Source organism: Bos grunniens, chromosome 12, assembly GCF_055505025.1.
Source record: "Bos grunniens cultivar Pamir isolate PY7600 chromosome 12, Bosgru_T2T1.0, whole genome shotgun sequence".
NCBI lineage: Eukaryota > Metazoa > Chordata > Mammalia > Artiodactyla > Bovidae > Bos > Bos grunniens.
In genome coordinates, this window is record NC_141176.1 from 21426723 (window position 1) to 21446062 (window position 19340).

The window sequence follows — 19340 nt, forward strand, 5'->3', positions numbered from 1 at the left end:
CCTCCTTGATACTGTTCCTCAGTTTTCATTTTTACTTGTATGATAAGAAAAATAAATAGTAAAAATAAAACAGTTCTTTAGTCTGCTTATTTCTGAATTTGAAATTCAACTAGATAAAAAATAAGTAAAAATATAGACTATTTGAAATTTTTCATCAAGTTTCATTGGAAGGATATACAAATAAATACAGAACTTTGGATAAAACACATTTTTTTCTCATCTACAAAACACTTACAAAATCATTACTATCTTCACCATGAAGAAAATCTTAACTAAATTCTAAAATGTAAAAATGTTACATGTTTTCTGAATATAAGCTAATAAAATTAGAAATTAACAACAAAAAACAGCCGTAAATATAACTTCTCATAAATTAAGAATTTTTTTCTAAATTACTCCTCATTTAAAGAGGAAATCAACATATAAATGATATATTTATTAATTCATAAAATAACACTGAAATTGTTTTAAAAGCAGCTGCTTTGTATCAAAACCTATGGAATACAGTCAAATCTATACCTTGAGAATTTTGCCATAAAAAAATTTTACTTTAGCATAAAGATGTATACATGTGAACCTAAGCATTCAGCTTCATTTATGAAAAAGTGATAAAGTAAGCTAAAAGAAGGTTGGAATAGAAAATTATAAAAGTAAATCTTGAAATTAGAGATAGAGAAAACAAAAAGACAGTACATAAAACCAAAAGCTGAGTTTTAGGAAGTACTGATAAAATAGACAACAAATTCCTAGCACATGTCATTAAGGAAAACTATAAAGATAAAAAGCAGATGATATTAAGTGTAAGAAAATAGATACAAGCATATTATATTTATAACCACCTAATTTTGCTGTAATGCAACATACATGTTTTTAAAAATTATTGGATGATGCATGATCACAGGATAAAAACCATAGGACATATGGGAAAAATTGGGTGTGGGAAAAATTGGGGCACGTTACTCAAAAAATTTTTCCAGAAAACAAAGTTTTGTTGGTGATATTTAAGAAATGAAGATAGGACACTGGTTAAAATGCTAGCATAGTTTTTATGCATGTGTTACATAGTTGAGGAATCCATAAACGTTATAATATATACATAATTTTACCTGGAAAAGACACAAAGCTTGCCTGTGGAAGTGGACTTCAGAAAGGTCACAGTTTGTGAGTTATTTTGAATTAATGGAGGAGGTTAACTGAAATCAGAAGGCCAAGTTTTAACAGCAGATGAAGATAGGTGTGGTTCTCAGGCGGTGATACCCTGAGGTAGACGGTAGATGTTTAAGGGATGAGTGTGTGTGTGTGTGTGTGTGTGTACTGTGCGTTCCTGTGCAGCTCAGTTCAGCTGGGTTCAGTTTTCTATGCTCACCTAGTATTTCTGGAGGACAAAATCATGCGTAAGCACCTATGAAATCAGAGCTACGCTCAGATCATTCCCTAATATACCAATCCTGTTGAAACTAATTCATGTTTTCAGCATAAGTGGTGTAGCAGAACTGCCTGTATAAGAGAATGAAAGAATCAGAAGACGATATTAGTTCTGTAGTAATATATTTGAAAATTTGAAAATGAATGATTTTATAACAAAATATAAATTAATAAATTTGACTCGAGAAGTAGAATGCTTACATGGATCAATAGCTGTAATTGGAAATTAGAAAATTTTACGTAGACATGTCTGTGAAGAAGACATACAGATGGCGAAAAATCACATGAAAAGATGCTCAACATCGCCAATTGTTGACATGCAGGTCAAAGCCACAATCAGGTATCACCTCACACTGATCAGAATGGCCATCATCAGAAAATCCACATCAGTAAATGCTGGAATGGGTGTAGAATATAAATTGGTACAGCCACTATGGGGAACAGTGTGGAGGTTTCCTAAAAAAATAAAAATAGAGCTTCCATGTGATCCAGTAATCCCACTCCCAGGGGCATATATCCAGATAAAACCATAATTCAAAAAGATACATGCACCCCAGTGCAGCACAATTTACAATAACCAGGACATGAGGCAATCTACAATGAACATTTAGAATAATGTTATGGATAAAACATTAAAATGGATAAAGAAGGTGTGATATACATACACACACACATACACACACACACACACACACACAATGGAATATTACTCAACCATAAAAAGAATGATATAGGACAGTGGAATATCACTCAACCATTAAAAAGAATGATATAGGATTTCCCTGGTGGCCTAGTGGATAGAAATTTGCCTACCAGCGCAGGGGACACAGGTTCGATTTCTGGTCCAGGAAGATTCCACTTGCCACAGAGAAGCTCAGCCCATGAGCCACAACCACTGAGTCCACGTGCTACAACTACTGAAGCCCGAGCGCCCAGAGCCTGTGCTCTGCAATAAGAGAAGCACAAAATGAGACGCCTGCGTCCTCCAGTGAGGAGTAGCTCCCACTTATCACAACTAAAGAGAACCGGTGCAAAGCAACGAAGACCCAGCACAGCCAAAAAGAAAGAAAGAAAGAAAAATTTTAATGTAAGAAAAAAAAGAAAGAATGTCATTTGCAGCAGCATGGATGGACCTAAAGATTTTCACTGAGTGAAGTCAACTTCTTATTGCACAACTCAGACTGAAATTGAACAAAGTAGGGAAAACCACTAGACCATTCAGGTATGACCTAAATCAAATCCCTTATAATTTTACAGTGGAAGTGACAAACAGATTCAAGAGATTAGATCTGATAGACAGAGTGCCTGAAGAACTATGGACAGAGGTTTGTGATATTATAAAGAAGGCAGTGATCAAGACCATCCCCAAGAAAAAGAACTGCAAAAAAGCAAAATGGTTGTCTGAGGAGGCCTTACAAATAGCTGAGAAAAGAAGAGAAGCTAAAGGCAAAGGAGACAAGGAAAGATGTACCCGTTTGAATGCAGAGATCCAGAGAATAGCAGGGAGAGATAAGAAAGCCTTCCTCAGTGATCAGTGCAAAAAAAAATAGAGGAAAACAATAGAATGGGAAAGGCTAGAGGTCTCTACAAGAAAATTAGAGATACCAAGGGAACATTTCATGCAAATGTGGGCTCGAAATGCAAAGATGGGCTCGATAAAGGACAGAAATGGTATGGACCTAACAGAAGCAGAAGATATTAAGAAGAGGTAGCAAGAATACACAGAAGAACTATACAAAAAAGATCTTCATGACCCAGATAACCACGATGGTGTGATCACTCACCTAGAGCTAGATATCCTGGAACGCGAAGTCAAATGGGCCTTACGAAGCATCATACAAACAAAGCTAGTGGAGGCGACAGAATTCCAGTTGAGCTATTTCAAATCCTAAAAGATGATGCTGTGAAAGTGCTGCAGTCAATATGCCAGCAAATTTGGAAGACTCAGCAGTGGCCACAGGACTGGAAAATGTCAGTTTTCATTCCAGTTCCAAAGAAAGGCAATGCCAAAGAATGCTCAAACTACCGCACAGTTGTACTCATCTCAGACACTAGTAAAGTAATGCTCAAAATTGTCCAAGCCAGGCTTCAACAGTACGTGAACTGTGAACTTCCATATGTTCAAGCTAGATTTAGAAAAGACAGAGAAAGCAGAGATCAAATTGCCAGTATCCATTGGATCATAGAAAAAAGAAGAGAGTGCCACAGAAACATCTGCTGCTGCTGCTGCTAAGTCACTTCAGTCGTGTCCGACTCTGTGCGACCCCGTAGATGGCAGCCCACCAGGCTCCTCCGTCCCTGGGATTCTCCAGGCAAGAATACTGGAGTGGGTTGCCATTTCCTTCTCCAACAGAAACATCTACTTCTGTTTTATTGACTACTGCAAAACCTTTGACTGTGTGGATCACAACAAACTCTGGAAAATTCTTGAAGAGATGGGAATTCCATCTGACCTGCCTCCTGAGAAATCTGTATGTAGGTCAAGAAGCAACAGTTAGAACTGAACATGGAACAACGGACTGATTCCAAATCAGGAAAGGAGTACATCAAGGATGTATATTTTCACCCTGCTTATTTAATTTATATGCAGAGTGCATCATGCGAAATGCTGGGCTGGATGAAGCACAAGCTGGAATCAAGATTGCTGGGAGAATAATTGATAATCTCAGATATGCAGATGACACCACCCTTATGGCAGAAAGAGAAGAACTAAAGAGCCTCTTGATGAAAGTGAAAGAAGAGAGTGAAAAAGTTGGTTTAAAACTCAACATTCAGAAAACTAAGATCATGGCATCTGGTCCCATCACTTCATGGCAAATAGATGGAGAAACAATGGAAATAGTGAGAGACTTTATTTGGGGGGGCTCCAAAATCACTGCAGATGGTGACTGAAGCCATGAAATTAAAAGACGCTTGCTCCTTGGAAGAAAAGCTATGACCAACCTAGACAGCATATTAAAAAGCAAAGACGTTACTTTGCCAACTAAGGTCCGTCTAGTCAAAGCTATGGTTTTTCCAGTGGTCATGTATGGATGTGAGAGTTGGACTGTGAAGAAAGCTGAGCGCCAAAGAATTCATGCTTTTTAACTGTGGTGTTGGAGAGGCCTTTTGAGAGTCCCTTGGACTGTAGGGAGATCCAACCAGTCCATCCTAAAGGAAATCAGTCCTGAATATTCATTGGAAGGACTGATGCTGAAGCTGAAACTCCAAATACTTTAACCACCTGATGTGAAGAACTGGCTCATTGGAAAAGACCCTTATGCTGGGAAGCGTTGAAAGTGGGAGAAGGGGACGACAGAGGATGAGATGGTTGGATGGCATCACCGACTTGATGGACATGAGTTTGAGTAAACTCCGGGAGTTGGTGATGGACAGGGAAGCCTGGCGTGCTGCAGTCCATGGGGTTGCAAGGAGTTGGACAATGCCTGAGCGATTCAACTGAAGTAAGTCAGACTGAGAAAGACAAATACCATATGATATCACAAACAAACTTACAAAACAGAAATAGAAACACAGATGTAGAAGACAAACTTACGGTTACCAAGGGAGAAAGGAGATGAGGAGGGATAAATTGGGAGATTGAGATTGACATATATACACTACTATATATAACATAGATAGCTAGTAAAGACCTATTGTATAGCACAGGGAACTCTACTCAATACTCTGTAGTGGCCTATATGGGAAAAGGATCTAAAAAAGAGTGGATATATATATGTATATGTGTAACTGGTTCACTTTGCTGTCCACCTGAAACTAACACAACATTGTAAATCAACTGTACTCCAATTAAAATTAATTTTAAATAAAGAAATTGGAATATCTGTCAAGAAGCTGCTATTTTTTAAAGGACTGGGAGTTCCTGATTTTATAGTTGAATTCTAATTCTTCAATCTGAATTGTTCATTATATTCCAGAAGATTTTTTTTAAAAGTTGTGTGTGCTCAGTTGCTCAGTCGTGTCCAATTCTTTGCAACCCCATGGACTGTACCCCACCAGACTCCTCTCTGTCCATGGAATTTTTCAGGCAAGAATACTGGAGCGGGTTGCCATTTCCTGCTCCAGGGGGTCTTCCTGACCCAAGGACTGAGCCTGCGTCTCTTTCCTCTCCTGCATTGCCAGGCAAATTCTTTACCGCTGTACCACCCGAGAAGCCCTCATACCACAGTTGATCTTAGCCAAAAGGCCGAAAAGCAGCCTTTTTAAAAGGTAAGATGCTTAATTCATTTTCTGAAGGTAAAGTGTGCCAGATACTGCTTTAAATATTTCATAAATATTAATTAATCCTCACTGCAGTCTTATGAGGCTATTACAGAGAAGAAAACTGAAGCACAGAAATCCTGAGTAACTTTCCCAAGATCATGTAACTAGTACATGTTTTAGCTGGGATTTTAACCATACAGTTTGGTTCCAGAGCCCGAGGTCTGAACTCTTACCTACCCTGTTCTTTGCTACCTTTAAACTAAAACTGAAGGAAGCTAGCTAGCTCTCTGGTTCCGCAGTGACTCTGAGTTGTATGAAGTACACCCCTTGAAAGGCCTAAAATCTGACTTCCCCCAGGGACTGCTAACAAGGAATAGGCAATGCAGCCTTCTAGAAGGAGGGGGAGGGGGAGTTTGGTGAGAGTTATAATCAAATTTTAAAGCAAGGGAGCAGAGAGTTGGTAGATAAATTCCCTCTTTACCCCGCTGTCCAGTGGGTTCTTCCAAAGTCTGGCATTTGTTCTGTCTGTCCAGAGACCTGCTGTGCTCTGGAGAACCAGCTGGGCTTCTTCATAAAGCACAGCCCAAATTAGTGACACGCCATTCATCTTTTTCTGCCTCACTTTGCTTCTCCCTCACTCAGACCATGGATACCACATCTCCAAACTAAGAAATAGCACTTAAGTTTCACCTCAGACACAACTTTTTAGGAAACCAGGCTGCAGCAGAATTTGAAGATGAAATTCCTAAAACAAGAAGTGTATATGGCAAATAAACATAGAAAAAGTGCTCTGACTCATAAGCCATTAAGATCATGCATATTAAACCATAGTGATAAAATAGACAATTTTATCTAGTTTATAAATATTAACAAAATATTTCTTTTACATTTATATAAAATATATATTTATATTTATAAAATAAATAATTGTATGTTAATTTGGCAAAAAATTGAAAAGATGAGTAATATCTAATGCTGATTAGATATGGGCAAGTAGGCTTTTGTATGAGGGCCAGATGGTGGGGAAATGAAATTCTGCATACTTCTACAAAGTGATCTGGCAGAGTGTATTCAAATATTAAGTGTACACAATCTTTCAGCCAGCATCTTTGCAACATATGCATTAGTTCATATGTTTATACATTTGAAGACATTTCTTGCTGTATTGTCGTGATAGTAGAAAATAGGAGACAAGCAGAATGTCCATTTAATGAAAGATATTTGAAAAAAATATGGTATATCCATATTTTGGAGTGTGTTTTGCCCTGGAAAGATAGTTCTGATATACTACAAATGAAAAGAACAAATTATAGAATAATGTATATAATATGATCCTATTTTTATACTACACAAGAAACCAGAAAAAAAAAACCTATATGTTTACCTAAGGGTTTTCTGTAGGGTGATAAAAAACATGTGGAAGGATACAATAGACTGTTAGCACTGTCTGAAAGGATTGAGATAGAGAGTGGAGATAATTACTAACCTCTTCCTTATATATACTGTGTGATTTGTATGCTCATCTATTACAGTGAACATTAAGACAGGTGTGATAAGAACCCAGCAGCTTTCCCTAAAATCAAATTTCAGGCAAGGGCAATAATTCCTTTTCAACCTTGATTCTTTCTTATGATTTCTTTTTAACATTGTTCTAAGAGTTCTCTAGATAAGGGAATAAGATTTTTTTTTAAAAAAGGAAATAAAATGTATATTGACTGGGAAGGAAGAATTAAGACTATCTTTGTTGCAGATAACATGATGATCTATATAGAAAATCTCAAAGAATTGTAAAACAAAAACCAAAAAACCCCAAAATCTCTTGGAACTAATAAGCAGTCTTATTGAGGTTTCTCACTGGAAAAGACCCTGATGCTGGGAAAGATTGAGGGCAGGAGGAGACCAAGGGCAACAGAGGATGAGATGGTTGGATGGCATCACTGGCTTAGTGGACATGAGTTTGAGCAAACCCGGGGAAATAGTGAAGGAAGGAAGCCTGACAGGCTACATACAGTCCATGCGGTTGCAAAGAGCTGGACATGACTTAGCAACTGAACAACAACATTAAGATTTCAGGATTCAAGGTAATATACAAGTCAGTCATTTCCTGTGTACCAGCAATGAACAAGTAGAAATTGAAATTTAAAAAAAATACCATTAGCATCCAGAAAGATGAAATACTTGAGTGCAAATCTAACAAAATATGTAGATCTATATGAAAAAAGCCACAAACCTCTGGTGACTTAAAGAAGAACTAACTAAATAAAGAGGTGGTCCACGTTCATGGAAAACTCAGTATTGTCAAGAGGTCAGTTCTTCCCTCTTTGATCTATGGATTCAGTGCAGTCCCACCAACCACCCAGCAATCCTTGGAATTTACCCAAAGGAGTTGAAAAAGTATGCCCACACAAAAACCTGCCTGCAGTTGTTTGGTGGTGGTTTAGTCCCTCAGTCGTGTCTGACTCTTTGCAACCCCATGGACTGTAGCCCATCAGGCTCCTCTGTCCATGAGATTTTCCAGGCAAGAGTACTGAGGTGGGTTACCATTTCCTTCTCCAGAGGATCTTCCCAACCCACATCTCTTGTGTCTCTTGCACTGGCAGGCAAGTTCTTTTCTGACTGAGCTAGGAGAGAAGCCGCAGCTGTATTTGTAATTGCCAAAACCTGGAAGCAACCAAGATATCCTTTAGTAGATGAATGGATAAGTAAACTGTGGTACATCTTGTCAATGAAATATTATTCAAAGCTAAAATAAACGAGCAATCAAGCCAAGCAAAGACATGGAGGAAATTTAAATGGGTATTAATGAGTAAAAGAAGCCAGCCTGAAAAGGCTGCTTAACATGATTCCAACTGTATGGCCACCTGGAATAAAGCAAAATTTTGGAGACAGTGAATAGCACTGTGGTGCCAGGGATTAAGCAGGAGAGAAAGATGAATAGGCAAAACACAGAGGACTTTTAGGGCAGTGAAAATACTCTGTATGATACTCCAATGGCAGACATAATGTCATTTTACATTTGTCAAAATCTACAGAATTTGAACACCAAGAGTGAAGCCTAGTGTGGACTTGGGGTGATAATGATGTGCGATATAGGTCATCAGGTCTAACAAGTGTACCACTCTGGTGGGATGCTGATGAAGAGGGAGGCTATGCATGTGTGGGGACAAGGGCTTTATGAGAAAATCTGGACTTGGGGTGATAATGATGTGCGATATAGGTCATCAGGTCTAACAAGTGTACCACTCTGGTGGGATGCTGATGAAGACGGAGGCTATGCATGTGTGGGGACAAGGGCTTTATGAGAAAATCTGTGCTTTCCTCTCAATCTTGCTGTCAATCTAAAAATGTTCTTAAAAATTAAATAAGGAAGGATAGAAAGATGGATAAAATAATTTTAAATGTGTATGTCTTTTATTAAAATTAATTTACTTATTTTGGATCGTGCAGGATCTTTAGGTGCAGATTGCAAACTCTGGTGGTAGCAGGTGGGATCTAGTTCCCTGATCAGAGGTTGTACCTGGGCCCCCTGCATTGTGAGCATGGAGTCTTAGCCATTAGACCACCACGGAGGTCTCTGTTGTTTTAATAAGGAAAACTGAAAATAATATAGACATTTGTCAACAGAAGAACATTCCAGTATATCCTATACAGTCGTTAAAAAGACTGAAGTTGATAAGTATGTACTTATCTGGAACGATGTACATGATTTGTTACCAAAAAATAATATTGTTAAATGATACTAATATTTTGTTTTATTACATATTCCAGTAATACTTTTCATAATAATTATCTCTGAGAAATAGTATCATAAGGAGCTTTTAAATATTTATCAGTCTTACGTTTCCTAGAATAGCAAATTGTTTGATCAAGAAAGTAATAATGAAAAAAAATGCTGACAGTTTCTGAAATTTTCTCCATGATTATGTATCTATTTTCATAGGAAAAACAAATGAACAAGAAATTAAATTCACCTATCCAGTGAACTGAGAATTTATTATATTTGTATATCTTAACCCTAAACACAAATCTACATCAAGCTGTTTTATTTTATATCCTGCCTGTTTCTGATAGGAGTTAATGTACCTTTTGCCCAAGCTAAAGAACCCTTTCAGTGTATTCAAAATAACATATGCACGATAAGAACTCAATGAACACTTGCCCAAATAGCAGTTGTCTTTAAGAAATACATTTTGTGTGTATGATAGGAAATTTGGGATGCTCTAAAGTATGGGGATGCCTTTGAACTGTGGTGTTGGAGAAGACTCTTGAGAGTCCCTTGGACTGCAAAGAGATCCAGCCAGTCCATCCTAAAGGAGATCAGTCCTGGGTGTTCATTGGAAGGACTGATGCTGAAGCTAAAACTCCAATACTTTGGCCACCTCATGCGGAGAGCTGACTCATTTGAAAAGACCCTGATGCTGGGAAAGATTGAGGGCAGGAGGAGAAGGGGACAACAGAGGATGAGATGGCTGGATGGCATCACCGACTCAATGGACATGGCTTTGGGTGAACTCCGGGAGTTGGTGATGGACAGGGAGGCCTGGCGTGCTGCAGTTCATGGGGTCGCAGAGTCAGACACAACTGAGCGACTGAACTGAACTGAACTGAAAATATGGGGGCACAGAAATAGATAGCTAGTGGGAAGCTGCTGCATAGCACAGGGAGCTCAGCTCAGTGTTCTGTGATGACCTGGAGGGGTGAGATGGATGGGGGTGGGAGGAACCTCAAGAGGGAAGCAATATATGTACATATAGCTGATTCACTCTGTTGTACAGCAGAAACTAACACAACATCGTAGAGCAATTATCCTCCAGTAATAAATATAAATAAAGAATGGGGCCCAGAGCTGAGCTATTCTTGCCAAGGATTAGGGGTGGTCGTGAACCATTGCTCAGATACGTACGTGCCTTTTTACCCACACTTACAAGCTCCTTATGGGAAAACTACTTGACTTCTCTAAAAATTAGTCTGCTCTCTTCAATTGTGAGCCTAGCTCTTCAGAAACCAGAAATGAATATTATGCCACTCCTTGAAGGAATAATGAAACGAATTTAAAAAATGACAAGTTGCATAATGTTATTACTGAGAAAAACATGGTGAAGAAAATCCATTTGCAGATAAGCTTCTTAAGGAGGGCTGGGGTGGAAGAGTCAGTACCCAGAGGGACTTGGTTAAGGTGTTTATCCTCTCACATCACCTTCGACTTTACCTTTGTGGCACCTAATCATGCACCTCTGAAAAACCACAGAAACCGTATGAACTCAGTAAATACCCGGATTGCAAGTCACGCGTCTGTGCGTCTGTCCTCCTACCGCCTTTCTTGAAGTCATCAAGGAGCAATCCAAATGTTTTGAAAAGATTCATTGTTCTGTTTTTCAGTTCCCATAAAGACATCATCAGTTTATTACTCTTGGCGGTTTTCCTTGTATTTGACAACCTATTGTTTAAGGATATATGGAAATATACTGTTTAAGAATGCACTGGGATGACCCCAGAGGGATGGTACGGGGAGGGAGGGGGGTTCTGGATGGGGAACACGTGTACACCCGTGGCGGATTCATGTTGATGTATGGCAAAACCAATACAATATTGTAAAGTAATTAGCCTCCAATTAAAATAAATAAATTTATATTTTTTAAAAAAAGAATATATGGACATCTCAAAATTTGAAATGCTGCTTTCAGATTTTGCATTTGAAAGAAATTAAAGGACTCAAAACCTGGCCTGAACTTATATACCTCTGACTGGCTTCTACCTATGGGTCTTTGTTTGTGCTTAGGTGAAGTATGCTAACATAAACACAAAATCACCTCTTCTGTGTCTTCACAAAGAATATGTATAATGTGTTATATAGAAACTGATCATTTTGAGTAAATTTGAAACTGAAACTAACCTCATCAGATTGGGAGACACCTTTTACATATTTTGTTTCCACTATTTATTGACTATGTTTTGCATATCCATTTTTTCACTGTATCTTGACTCTCTACTGTGCCAAAGCACTGTGTCAGGTCCTCTGGGGGCACAGGGATGAGTAAGATGCAGCCTTGAGAAGCTTGTTATACTGGGAAATAAGACTGCTATTGGAAACCGAATCTTTAAAATAGCTAACTTATTTTCTTAGTAGATCATTACCATCCTGTTTGATCTCTGGCCAGAGACTTGCAAAATTTCAGCTGTGGTACCACCGAGAAAAAATGTAATTTGAATCGGATTTACCTTCAAAATTGGCCTGGATCAAAACTCTGAACTTGATCCAGTTTTCTTCTGATGTATACTTAAAAAAAAAAAATTAATTTCAGAGTTGTAAGGTTAAAAATTACGATAATTGCATTGGATCATAATTATGATTGTTACTTTTAGAGAGGAACAGAAAATGCTGAGTTGATTGGCAAAATACTAATGTTAGATGTAATTCAGTGATGATGTTTGCTTTATACAATCCAGTTTTTACCAAACATGTTTATTCACTTAAAGAATTTCTTTTTGCTTAATATTTTCCTTCTCTTTTGTAGGAGTTTATTTTATCAGAAGATTATAACAAGATGACTCCTGTGAAAAACTATCAAGGTAGGAATTAGAGTAGTGTTTTCATTGCCTTAGACTTTGAAATGTTCCTTGACGGCTTCCGTGGCCACAAGAGGGGACTTAACTTAAAACAGTCGCTGGGAACAAAACACCGCAGTGCTTTGTGGTGAATATTATCCCGGTTTTGGAATCAAGAAGCAGAGGCCCAGAGAGATTGGCTGACTGGCATGTAGTCCCGTGGCCGGTACAGTTGCAGAGCCGGTTGCAGAACCAGTCCAGTTCCCATGTGACTCCTGTAGCCATGGCCTTTGTCCTTGGTCTCCCTGCTCCACCCCACTGCCTGCAGACCCTGCAGCAGACTTGGAGAGTGGGGCCGGGCTCGGGAGTGAGCTGCTTCCCACGGAGCTCGTTCCAGTTTTGGTTAACGGTTGTAAAAGGGTTCATATTGTCTCAGGGAAGGCGTTCGGGTTTTATTGTGTCTTCAACATTGGCATTGTTCCATAGACCATTTACACAGTACAGATCAGGAGCAAGTTTTCACTAAGGAGTGTTTCCTCCAGGTCAACAGTGGCAGGGCCCAGAACATTAGAAGTAGACCTTGGAACATTTAGAGGTCATTTCATCCACATCTCATGACCTCATTCATGATCATCCGGCCTCTCCTCTTGAGGTATCCTTAGACGTAGCAACCCTTCCTGACTTTAGAAAATTCTCAGCATTAAGTTCTTCATTTCTAGATGTTGAGCAAAAATTCATTTCCCTATGGGTTTATTCTTTTTTTTTCCTTTAATAACTTTTTTTTAAATTTTCTTTTGAGCCTTTTATTTTGCATTGGGGTCTAGCCCATTAACAATGTTTAGATAGCTTCAGATGAACAGTGAAGGGACTCAGCCATACATATACATGTATCCCTTCTTTCCCAAACTCCCCTCCCATCCAGGCTGCCACATGACATCGAGCAGAATTCCGTGTGCTATACAGTAGGTCCTTTTTGGTTATCTATTTTAAATATAGCAGTGTGTACATCACCATCTCTATTGGTTTATTCTTTTAGTGTTTTTTTTTAATGTATCATTGATCATTTATTGAGTACCTACTGTGTTCCATTAACTGAAAATTATAATAGTGAACAAGGCATGCATAGTATCCATGCATCCCCCATGAAAATAGAATCAAGTAAATCTAAACAAAATTAAAGCAGATCAAATTCAGTGATATAAAAAAGGGAAGTACATCACAACCAAGTGAGGTTTACTCCCGAAAAGAAAGAAAAGCAGGGACAGGTGTTTGTATGTCCATATCGTAGCTGCCTTATTCACAATAGCCAAGAAATGGAAACAGCCTAAATATTCACAGATGGATGAATGGGTAAACAAAATATGGTTTATCAATACAGTGGATTCTTATTTGGCCACAAAAAGAGACTGAAGTGCTGATACCCGTTACCATGTGGATGAACCTTGAAAACATGCTGAGTGAAAGAAAAGACCATACATTGTGTGATTACATTTATATGAAACGTTAAGAATAGGAGAATTCATAGCCACAGAAAGTCAGTTCGGGGTTCCTCAGGGATGGGACTAAGGGGATTGGAGGTATGGGCTTCTTTTGGAGGTGATAGAAATGTTCTGGAAATAGAACATTTCCCATAATGATTGCACAACACTGTGAATATACTAAAAATCACTGAATTATACACTGAAAAATGGTTTAAATGGTGGATTTTATATAATGTGGATTTTTATCTCTATTACCATTTTTAAAACAATCACTTTTAAAACAAATACCAAAAACAAAGACATTACAAGAAAGGAAAACTACAGCCCCAATTCTCTCATAAACTTAGATGTTAAAGTCCTAAAAGAAATACTAGCAAATCCAGCAACATGTAAAAAGAATTATACATGATGACCAAGTGGGGTTTATTCCAGATACGCAAAGCTGGTTCAGTGAAAATCAGTGTAATCAGTCATGTCAAAAGCCTAAAGAAGAAAAATCATACGATCATATTAATTGACACAGAAAAAGCAATCAATAACACCTGATTCTCACACATGATCTAAACTCAGCAAACTACAAATAGACAGGAACTTCCTCAACTTGAGAGAGAAACAACTGTTAAAAAAACAAACTATAGCTACATCATGCAGTTGACTCTTGTCCAACTGCAGATCGGGAAGTGCTGTAGTATTTACTGTTGAAACATACCTGCGTATAAGTGGACCCATGTAGTTCAAACGTGCCTTGTTCAGGGGTCATGTGTACATAATTGTGAGAAACTAGATGTTTCCTCCCTAAGATGAAGATCGTGGCCCCCGTTTAACAAGTACAGCCAGGCTTCGAGCCTAGGTTCCTGAAGCTTAGCGCTACGTATGTATCTTCAAATGGTTTCTTTTTGAATAAGAGAATTCTGTCATCTTAGAAAGAGTATGTGCTTTGAGTTTTAGGGTTTGTTTTTTGTTGGTTTTTGTATTTTCAGTAGTCATAGGCAGCCTGACAGAGAAAGAGAACCAACTTTGGCAGAGAGACTAGGGTTTTAATTCTATCCTTGTCACTCATTGATTGTATAGCTTTGAGCAAGTCACATAAGATTTTTGAGTCTCTGTTCTCCTCCTCAGACATAGGATGGTAGCTTGGAGTGCTGTAAACTCCCTTATCTTCCCACTGTCATCCCCTTGGACTTAGAAAGTAACCGGAAGAGGATCAACGGCGCCTTCTTGAAAAAAGGGAGCAAGGCGCTGAGGGCCACATTCTGCCTGAAGTAGGCTTGAAAGTGAATCATTAGAGAGTCAGCTTTTATTCCACCATTGGTGGGACTTAAATTGGGCATTTGATGACACAGACGTGACAGGAGTTTCTCTAGGAAGTCCCATCCTTGAGTTTAAAACAATGTTTTGATCTTGATGGTGGCCAATTCTCTGAAAGACAGGTACTGTGTAGAGAAGTTACAATATTATTGCTTCTATGCCCCTTCTAAATCCCTTTAGACTCTCCAGCTTCAGATGTCAGATTTTTAAACATCAGGCATTTGGTGAAATGTCTGTCACAGAGGGATTCACTGTGGTTCTGGCCGTACTGTTTGGTCACCAGTCTAGAAGGGTGATCTTGCCAAAGCCAGGTTGTGTGTGTAAAAGAAAGAGGCCCCCCAGCTTTGCAGAGTCATTACAGTGACTGAGTGAGAGAATATCTTTCAGTCCTTGGCACTTGTTAGACGTTCAGAAATTGGCAGTGATATTGTTACTGCCGATAGAGCTGCATTGATCCATCCATGTCTCGTCCTATTTTCATGATGAAAATGGGAAGCTGATGTCTTCTCTGTCACCTCGTCACACTCAGGATGTCTCCTCTCACCCACCAGGCTGCCACCTCCTGGGCCCAGGTAGCCTGGTAAGGTCCACGTTCTGAGACTTCAATCTTTGTTTATTCCGGTCAGCTCTGTTCAGTGGCCGTGGACACCCCCATACCTCTCCCCCTGGAATTGTATAAGAAGAAGAAAGAAAATATTTTACTGATTTTATTTGGTACTTGAGAAGCCATGAGACCTTGACCAAACTCCTCGACTTGATCCTGCCTCAGTTTGCCCACATGCAAAGCAGGGAGAGGGGGTCGAGGGCGTGAATGGTGTCTTCTAACTCTGAAGCTCTGTGATGCAATACTTCTGTAATGGCGGCGCCCTTATTCCTGAGCGACCCTGGGAAATTTGCTCCCATTATCTCATTATGTATACTTTGATGTAGGGGATATTTTATTCTTTTTTTTTTTTTTATGTGGCCCTTGAGAATAATTCTGCCATCCTTTCCAAGCTCCAAGCATTTGATTTGTCATGGAAGATTCATCTAGAACTTTGTTGTGGGTTTCAAAGCCAGCCTTCATCAAAAGGAGGACAGTAATGCTCTTTGCTTTTTTTCTTAAGCTTAAATAAACTGACCCAGTAACTTACTAGGAGAGTGTCGTTCCTAACGTGTTTTGCAGTCACAGTGATCTGGCTTTCTCTAGACCAGCAGTTCTAACAAGTCTAAAAGAGGTGACCCTTGACCCTTGGGTTATTGGGAACATTTTCTTATAGGGACTCGGATGTGGTCTTCTCTGGGGTCATGGCTGTACCCCTGATGAGAACCACCATTCCAGCTTGCATTTGCCATGATGATCTACTGTTTAGCTTACGCTGGGGCGGGGGAGGAGACAACCTTGCACCTCTGTGGACCATGCTGCCGGGGACCAGCCCCGGCTGATCCAGGGTATTCGAAGGAGAGACGGCATAGGCGAAGATCAGGAAACAATTGCTTAATTAAATGTTAATTAAGGATATAAAGAGTAATAGAATGAGGATAGCTCAGTAAAATTCAGTGAAGAAAAGAGGCTGAAATAAGGATAGCTCAGTGAGGAAATTCAGTGGAGAAAAGAGGCTGAATAATTCAGCCAGAAGGTAAGAGAAAGAACAACATGGGGAGACCAAGTTTCGGTGAACAAGGCCCCGCACTTTATTTTCCAAAGTAGTTTTTATACCTTAAGTTATGCATAGAGGATAATGGGGGAAGGGGTAGAGTCTTGCAGCAAGCCAGGCTTTCTTCCTGCAAACTTATCATATGCAAAAGCTTAGGTGATTTGCATCATCTTCTGGCCCGGAGGCCTGTTAACATTTTAAGACCCTTTCTTCAGAAAACTTATTTTTCTCTAAAGGTGATTGGTCAGGAGCCACCCTCCAAAAGCATTAGATAAAGTTGCATTCCTACAGAGCAAAGGTATGGTGGGCTATAACAAGAAAAAGAATTAACTCAAGGGTCCCAGGTTACAAACATTAAAGCTACTACTTACACCAATTATATTAATCAATACACTGCCAGGGACACAGCAGGTAAGGGATATGGAGACTTAGCAGCAAACATTGGCCCAACAAATGAAAATCCCTTCACCAATACAATTTCTAATCAATCTTTTAACTACTCAAAAGAATCTGTGTTTAGACAGTTTAGAACATCTCCTGCCTCTCACAGTTGGGAGGCTCTGAACAATCACATGTGGCCGGAAAAACCTATTCAGGCAGGCCAGAGGATTTCCAAAGGAGTTTGTAGGTTAAAACACTGTCACACCCAGGAATTATTAACTGGAGCTGTAAGCTAACTCTTTTTTCAGAGAGGTAGTGGGGGACAGCCCCCCGTAAAGTCAGAGATGTAGGTGAAAGCACAAAGCAGAAAGTAGGCAGACTCTGGTTTTGGGGGTAGATGCTCGAGAATTTCCAGGGGGACTCCTGAAGCTCGATCCCGCCTTTGCGTATGCCGAGCCTCCTTCCTCATGACCTTTGTCATGGGCGGAGTTCCTCACGCTGTGATAGAATTCCAGTTGAGCTATTCCAGATCCTGAAAAATGATGCTGTGGAAAGTGCTGCACTCAATATGCAATATGCACTCAATATGCAATATGCCGGCTCCCGGCACCATGCCTCATTTAGAATGCTTGATGGGTTGTTTTCTTGTCTCTTGGTTTTCAGCGCATCAGAGCCGAGTGACGATGATCCAGTTTGTCCTGGAGCTGGAGTGGGTGCTGAGCACGGGACAGGACAAGCAGTTTGCCTGGCACTGCTCCGAGAGTGGGCAGCGTCTGGGAGGTTACCGCACCAGTGCTGTGGCCTCAGGCCTGCAGTATCCTTTGCTGGACAGAATCCCTTGGTGGGAACTTAGCTGTTGACTTCTTTCTTTCATGAGCATTCTGGGTATGTGCACTTTGAAGGTTTCGTGTTTTATTTGCTGAGCTGCCCTTCTGATTAAGATGCTTATAAACTGTCCTAACACGTAAATTGTCAGGGGTCCTCATGTAGGCGGGGTAAATCAATTTCGCCTGAAATAACAGTCCCTGCCGAGCAGGTTGTGGGTCTGCCGTGAGCAGAGTCTGACGTCTACACAGCACACAGCCCAGATTTGTGAGCCTCAGCTGTCAGAAAGATTATGGAACACGGAGATAATGCAGTCTTTTATTTTTGTACAGAAATAATTTACACATAGGTATTAAGGTTGAGAACCCTCGCATTTTGGTGCCTGGCAGAAGAACCACAGGATCCCTATTCATTTTAAGAATATTTATTGAGAAGCTGCCATGCTGGGACCAGCGTAGGCTGAACACGGTAATGCTATGTACGAGTCTTTGTTCCAGGTGCCAGATTTTTCCAGAATGTGTAGAATGATACTAACTCTTATCTCCCAAGCTTCCAGGGTCCGTGTGCTCACTGCGCATACCTGCTAATGATGGGTGATCCTCACATCCAGCGCTGTGGGCACTTGGGCCTGACAAGTGTGAGACCTGGATGGGTGATGCTACCATTGTAAGAAGGAAGGGGCCCTGAGTTTCTTCTTTCAAAAGCATAGAATCTCTCCACCTTCTGACAAATGAGGAAACAGTTAGAAACAGATTACTTGTCTGCAGAAACAGGATGAAAGAATAAGACTTGCTTTCAGATTTTCATCTCATATTTATAAAATGCCTGTTCAGTAACTTGCAACCATCTGGCAGAGTACCTTGCTGTTTCCTTGCAGACATGTGGCAGTTGTTGTATTTGTGTGTGTGTGTGTTTAGGATAGTGTCACTCTTATTTTCCTACTGGAAAGGCAAGAGGAAGAAACCGAGAGTGGCCATATGGAAAGTTTTAAAAATAGCAAGTTACCAAGAAGACCAGAAGCAAGGGTGAGGAGGAATGGAAATCGAGATCAACTTATCTTTGAGAGGGTGGCTGATAAAAGAAACTCCATGCTTTACTTACTAAAAAGCCAGTTCAGACAAGCATAATGCTTGAATTGAAGTACATGATCTCTCCTGCCAGTAGATTAATGATTTCTTGTAGTGCTTAGATTAGATCTCCCCGAGAGATCATCCGTCCAATTTCTCATTTACAGATGAGCAGCTACAGCCCAGAGTGGATCCCATGCCTCTCTCTGCAGCCCCCTAGCTGGTATGAAGGAAAATCACCACCACAACCCAGGTCTTCTGCTGTGGACTGCTGGGTTTTCCCAGCAGTTAAACTGCATTACCCCTTTGAGAAAAGAACCAATGGCATCAATATAATTTGTTCTTAACATTCTGGCTTCTCTATCACTAGCCAAGCCTAGTGATGTATCTTCTGTATCACCTAACCAAGCCGGGGAGCATAGAAAGAAATACAGATCTTGCCCTTAAGAAGTTTATTTTTAAAACAA

General features: G+C 39.8%; 1 protein-coding gene across 6 annotated transcripts in view; it reads left to right on the plus strand.

Annotated features, from left to right (window-relative positions):
- WDFY2 (WD repeat and FYVE domain containing 2) overlaps window positions 1-19340 on the plus strand; it is a 192220-nt gene that overhangs the window by 123094 nt on the left and 49786 nt on the right. For all 6 annotated transcript variants that reach the window (XR_015138020.1, XR_015138021.1, XM_086329181.1 and 3 more), the window contains 2 exons: window positions 12144-12198; window positions 17645-17795. Coding sequence is in view for 4 of the 6 variants with exons in the window: in XM_086329181.1 (XP_086185307.1) it covers window positions 12144-12198; window positions 17645-17795 (206 nt within the window). In the remaining 2 variants the exon portion in view is untranslated. The remainder of the gene's footprint in view (window positions 1-12143; window positions 12199-17644; window positions 17796-19340) is intronic.